General features: G+C 42.2%; 1 protein-coding gene across 1 annotated transcript in view; it reads right to left on the bottom strand.

Moving 5' to 3' along the window:
- Window positions 1-214: 214 nt before the first annotated feature.
- IGSF5 (immunoglobulin superfamily member 5) overlaps window positions 215-6,279 on the bottom strand; it is a 28,447-nt gene continuing 22,382 nt past the window's right edge. The window contains exon 9 of the mRNA XM_008635312.2: window positions 215-1,798. Within this exon, the coding sequence (XP_008633534.1) occupies window positions 1,730-1,798 (69 nt within the window). The 3' untranslated portion in view covers window positions 215-1,729. The remainder of the gene's footprint in view (window positions 1,799-6,279) is intronic.

Raw genomic sequence — 6,279 nt, 5'->3', positions numbered from 1 at the left:
ACCAGGAGGCCTTGTTAACAATGCACATGCACAGAAAGCCAAAGCTCCGTGGTTTTTACCCCTCAAGTCACAGGCTGCTGTTACCCTGGGCCTCCCTCTCCCATGCAATGGACATTCCTCTAATGAAGTGGATTTTTGTTTGTGTTTAGGTTGCACTCAGCCACAGGGGTAACAAGGCAATGTCAGCAATAGGAATACTTGTATCAGAATGAGGTAGATGTTTTTCTCCACGAGTGTTTAATTCAAAACAAGGATATTTTCAAGGACAATTTCAATATGCCACAATGTAAATTGCTTATATTTTTGTCTGTATAACACTACAAAATTCATTCCAAAGCTCCTCCTTAGGCAAACAAGATAGAAAGGCTGTAGATGGTCAGAACTCGAAACAGCTTTGTGTACAAACAGCACATGGCAGACCCTGCCAGTTCTGACAGACTGGCTGAAAATGCCACCATCAGTGCAAAATCTGGCACGAGTTAAGGAGGTGCCAAATGCTAAACGTGCAAAACAACTTTTCCTTCCTGAGTTCAGGTTTCAAATTGCTCAGTTTTGTTGCACTGGAAGTGATTCTAAGCAGGAGCTTCTTTCAAGAGCACCTGCGTCGGTTCATACCAAAGATTACCACGAGACACACTGAATAATTCAGAATTCTTTGAGTGGGTAGAAAGAAGAGTACACTGAAAATAACTTGTTTTTCTGAAAGAGGTTTGCCTTTTTGTAAAAGAAAAAAAAAATATTAAGCTTGAACATTTTATTATGAAATATAAAATTTCAGACAAAATATTTCATTAATTTTAGATATGGTTCATGTGCTGGATCTGCTCTGCTTAGAAGCTGCTTTGTTAAAGCATTTCCCATGGTCATTATCAACTCTATCCCTGAGGAAAAAACACTGTTCAAACTGAATTCCAGCAGCCACCATTGCTGTGACACAACTTGGCCCACAAGTAGAACAGAGACATAAAACATTGAAGCAACTCTTCAGAGTCAAGAGTTTCAAATCTACATTTTTCAGCTTAAGATTTCTGAATTTCATTTTTTTTAAAAAAGGATTTTTTTTGGCACATGGGTGATTGGGTTTTATTTTGAAATGGAACATCAGATTTAAGGCAAATAGCTCTTATAAAATAATGTATTGAAATGGAGAAATGTCACTTCTGATCCAAAGAGAGTTTTGTTAGAAATTTTGAAGCAGCCCTCATGAAAACTTGCCTTGATTTTATTACAGAATAGGAATGGAAAAATGTTGTTGATCTGAGAGCTCAAGATGATCAGCTGTACATAAAATACATTAAACAGCGTAGATATTATATTAACCATTATTATTATTACTATTATTCACCAGTTTTTCTGAGATAATAAATATCTTGCATTTCCAGTCCTTGATCTTGCTGTAACATAACATTCCTGTCTGACAGGAGTTTTGCTGATTTCCTTGGGACCCAAAATGTGGATTCTTCTTCCACAGTCCCATCAAACTCATTGTCTTGGAAGTTAAGGCTGCCCATTTATGTCATTCATGTCCATTATTTTGCTGAGATATCACACGCTGCATTATAAAGGTTGCAATTTTATTTCATTGTATGAGGGGAAAAAAAAAAAAGAAAAATAACTTATAAGATATAACTTAAACTGAGAGAACTGGTTTTAACTTTTCTCCATTGCAGGAAGGCATCCAAACGTGTAAAAATGCAACTGCTAGAGAAATATCTTGGAGAAGTACATCCTACACGAGTGTCACATTCCTGATTTTCTTTGGGCTGATCAGATAATCAGTACGTCTTTGAGGTCGCACCTAGGGGAGAGCAGAAACAGTTACAGAACTAAAAGAGATCCTGGAAAAGCAGTCCCACAACGGGTCTCAGGAGGTTACCTGCCAAGCCCTCACCCCAGAGCATTACAGCAAAATGAGATCTATCATCAGCAACCCACTCAAAATCCAAGCACAAAGGAAAGCACGAGAAGCAGAATGAAACAAAAGCTTCGCATGCAACACGCTGCTAGCAGCTCTGGGAATTCATGATCTGATCTTATGCTGCCCAAAAACTTCTTGTGGCCTCTGCAGTCTGCGTGCTTTTAAGCAAAAGGTGATGTTGGGTGTTTCTCCTCTGGTTGTCTTAAAGGAAATACCTGTTAAGCTGTAAAAAATCTGAACACTTGCTTTCCAAATCCATTAGAAATCGCAGCAATCAGCACACCAGCATTTCCCGTGGCTGGAAGATCACTCTCAACATCTCAGTGTTTATTCAAGGCAGGCTTTTTTTAAACTTCCCAAGACTGGCAGGATTCCACTTCCACTGACTGCAGCCTGTTCTCAAACTGCCCCTGGTGGGATCAGAGCAGGGCAAATGCTCAGCAGTCTTGGAAAGCTTTTCCTCATCTGAAACAAGTGCAGTGCATCTCCAGTCCTAATTACTTGTGTGCTTTTACAAAACATCAGTGGAGAGGAAAAGACAAGGAAAAATTCTCTCTCAAATGCATCCAAGTAACATAAACTCTGGATTTTTAAATGCAGTAGCAACACCTTCTGCAACTCCTCACCTGGTCTCAAGCCCTTGGATATTAATGGAAATGCCACTGTTTTTTCTCAGTGAAATCTTTTATCAAGCAAACGTGGTTCTCTAACTACGGAGCAATCTTCTGAGGTTTGTTTCTGGAGCATTAATCATGCACAGTCTGTATTGCTCTGGTATTCTTCCAGTATTAAACATCTTCAATAATGCATTTGGTACATATACATTATTGAATAACACACAGAGGCAAATGTTAGATAACAAATGTGGACAACATGTCTCTGGTATTTAATGAGTCCCAGCACCACAAGGAAAACTGTGGGATAAATTTAACTATCCTAGAAACATTTCACAAGACAGCTGCCTTCTGTTTTAAACACAACTCTCTTTCTCCTCCCTCCCATTCCTTCTGGTTGCTAGAACATGCTGCTGTTTTCTAAATTTACCCTTCTTTACTGTTTATTTTTGCAGAGAGGAGAGGTACTTTGGGGAGTAACAGGATTGCCTGGCTCTGCTCAAGGACCTTTTCTAAGATCCCTCTGCTGCACTTAATTTCTTGCATCTCAGCCCAAAGACCTCAGTGGTGCTGAGCAGGGAGCTCTCTACTACCACTCCCCCTAAAATAACAAATTTACAAATAGAATAGAAAAAAAAATCTGAAAAAAAAAGTCAAAGGCAAATGTTATGTTTGTGGAAAGCAAATAATCCCAGATACTGTGGTCTGTGAGAATAAAGGATACTGAACCAGTAGCATACTGAGTAACCAGGAAGTTTCACAGGGGGCCCCAGAGCACACAGTCTCTGAAACTCCCTGAAATAGGTCATGGTTTGAATCCCATGTTTAGTGAAATACTGAGGTGAGAATATTTCCCAGAACTTGCTGCAGAAAAATACCCTATTGCACCAGATTTGCTAAAGGTAAAAAGACATTAATCACAAAGTTAATCCAGCAGTGTTGGAAAAGGAAAGTGGAAAGAGGCATTTTTGGGGCCATTTGGAGGCAATGCTACAGGAGATTTAGGGAGGGGATGGTGCCCCTGTGCCCTGCTCAGGTGAGAGCCCACCTGCAGAGCTGCCCCAGCCCTGGGACCAGCACAGGGAGGACGTGGAGCTGCTGGAGAGAGGCCAGAGGAGGCACCAGGATGAGCAGAGGGATGGAGCAGCTCTGCTGGGAGGAAAGGCTGCGAGAGCTGGGATTGTTCAGCCTGGAGAGGAGAAGCTTTGGGCTGAGCTCAGTGTGGCCTTGCAGGGCCTGAAGGAGCTGCAGGAAAGCTGGAGAGAGACAATTCCCAAGGCATGGAGGGCCAGGAGCCAGGGAATGGCTTCCCAGTGCCAGAGGGCAGGGCTGGATGGGAGATTGGGCAGGAATTGTTCCCTGGCAGGGTGGGCAGGCCCTGGCACAGGGTGCCCAGAGCAGCTGGGGCTGCCCCTGGATCCCTGGCAGTGCCCAAGGCCAGGCTGGACACTGGGGCTTGGAGCAGCCTGGGGCAGCAGAAGGTGTCCCTGCCCATGGCAGGGGTGGCACTGGATGATCTTTGAGGTCCCTTCCACCCCAAACCATTCTGAGATTCTCTGATTTAGGTTTGCACATGATTCTGAACAGCAGGGAGCCAGAGGACAAGCACCAGCTGGATCCAGGCTGCCCTGTGAGAGCACTGGTGAAAGGGTAACCCCAACAGGCCTCTTTTTCTTTAAAAATCTCATTTTCAAGAATGAGCCATCCATCCCCAGTCCTGTCATGGCACTTCTCCTCACCACCAAAGCAGGAACTGAGCAGAGTTTGCTCCCACAGTGGGGATGATGTCCATGAGGGTTCACCCTTGCCCTGCTGCATCTCTCATAGTTATTTGCTTTAGAATTACTTCTATTTCATGCTTACTGTGCTCTGGCATCAATTAATGAATAATTTCATGAATTTCAATCAACTCATGCTGTGTGCTGTCCCATTTTCTGGGAAGCTTTCTCTGAAGCAGCAGAGCCTTCCTGAGGTTGCACTTCACTGAAATGGAGGCTGCTGGCTCCTGGTCACTGACCTAAAACTCATTTTGTGATGCTATGGAAGATCTCATACAACACATTACAAATAATAACGCAGAGGAGCAGGACCACGAAAACCATTTCGTATTTATATCTATTTATATATTTTGTATTTATATATATTTTTATATATTTACGTATATTTATATATATTTATATATATATCTGCTGGAGCTCCTGCTTGGTTTTGATTTCAAACTTGTTTCCTCTTTAGATTAAGTCAGTGCTCTGCTAGTCCTGCCAGTCCCAGTGTGAGGAAAAATGGCTTCATAATTCATTACATCCTACAGAATGAAGGGAAAAACAAACCATCTCCAGTGGCTTGCTGCACCAGCACAACATCACAGGGGTGAGTTTCTGAGGTGGTTCCCCCCATCAGGAAGGATGCACTAACTTTTCTTTTCTACAGTTTTACATCTCTTTGTACTGTCAGCTTGGCATCCAGTTAACCAGGGATATCTGACAGTCACATGCTTCAAAGCCTGCCTGTTGATTTATCACCTGCCCTGGGTGCCTTTTCACAGGGGTTACTATAAAAGGATTATTATACTGGGAAAAGCTTCAGAGAGTTTGTTGGTTTGGTTGAGGAAACAGATGCAGCACAGATCTTTTCATCTCTTGCAGCTCTTCAGCCAGACCAAAAGAGAGCTAGCAACACATGGATGAATCAGAAGGTAAATGGAGTGTGTATCAGCTGGTTTCAGGGTTGAATCCTTCAGTGGTGCTTTGAATACTGATCTTCAGTCAATGAAAGAAGGATTTCTGCTCTTAGAAGCATGTTTCAGTCAGTTCTGCAGTGATGTGAATGATGAGCACACATCTGGCACTACGAAACAGGACTCTGATCTCAACACTGACTTGACACATGGCAGCTCCTCAGACACTGATGCTGTGGAAGTGTGTGATAAACTGAAGGCTTGGTATTAGCCAGCCAAAAGAAAGTCAAGTCTAACTGCATTAGAACAGACTGCTGACATTAATGTGGTAGGAGTACTCCCAAATGTGTCTGCATGCATCACACACTGGGCTAACAAAAACAGAACAAAAAATCAGGGAGGCACAGCTTTCTGGTTCTGAAGGTTATTTCCCCCCCTGCCCTTAGTTTTTAATTTTCATTCCAAATTCACTTCATTGACAGGAAAAACACCCACCCCCTAAGTTCTGGATACCCTCAAAATAATTCGGATACACTATTACTTTATGTAGCAAACCAGTTCCCTCCCATCAACTTTCTGGACACTCACCACATTTCCCTGCCCATCAATACAGCCTGGAAACTCCCCCTTGTTTCTTCATGGGTTAATCCCACCCAAATGCCTTCACTCCTCCCCTTCTCCCAGAGACATTTGGAAAAAAACCTGCAAACTGCACCTGCCATTTTTCTATCTGCATCATCAATGTTTATTGCTCTCTTAATCAAGATATGCTAACCAATGGATAGCATAACATGACATATCTGCAGCACATTTCATCAGCAGGGGCAAAATTGTTTGCTTTCATTGATTTATATTTCTATTTATTGACCTTTTAATTCAATTTCGATTGCTTAATTTTTCTTTCCAACAACCCTCAGAGTCAGAGCAGTTCTATATGGGGCAATAAATGGAGCTGCAATTCATCATTCATTTCCTTCTCAGTATAAAACCACAACCACAACTAAATAATATTTCCAGTTTATAGAGTGTCATTTGGAGTAGTTAAGGAGAAAAATAGATCCTTCCCCATT

This window comes from Corvus brachyrhynchos, unplaced genomic scaffold (assembly GCF_000691975.1).
Source record: "Corvus brachyrhynchos isolate BGI_N302 unplaced genomic scaffold, ASM69197v1 scaffold434, whole genome shotgun sequence".
NCBI lineage: Eukaryota > Metazoa > Chordata > Aves > Passeriformes > Corvidae > Corvus > Corvus brachyrhynchos.
Note: the sequence above shows the minus strand (reverse complement) of the source record. Positions and strands in the feature narration are given on the sequence as shown.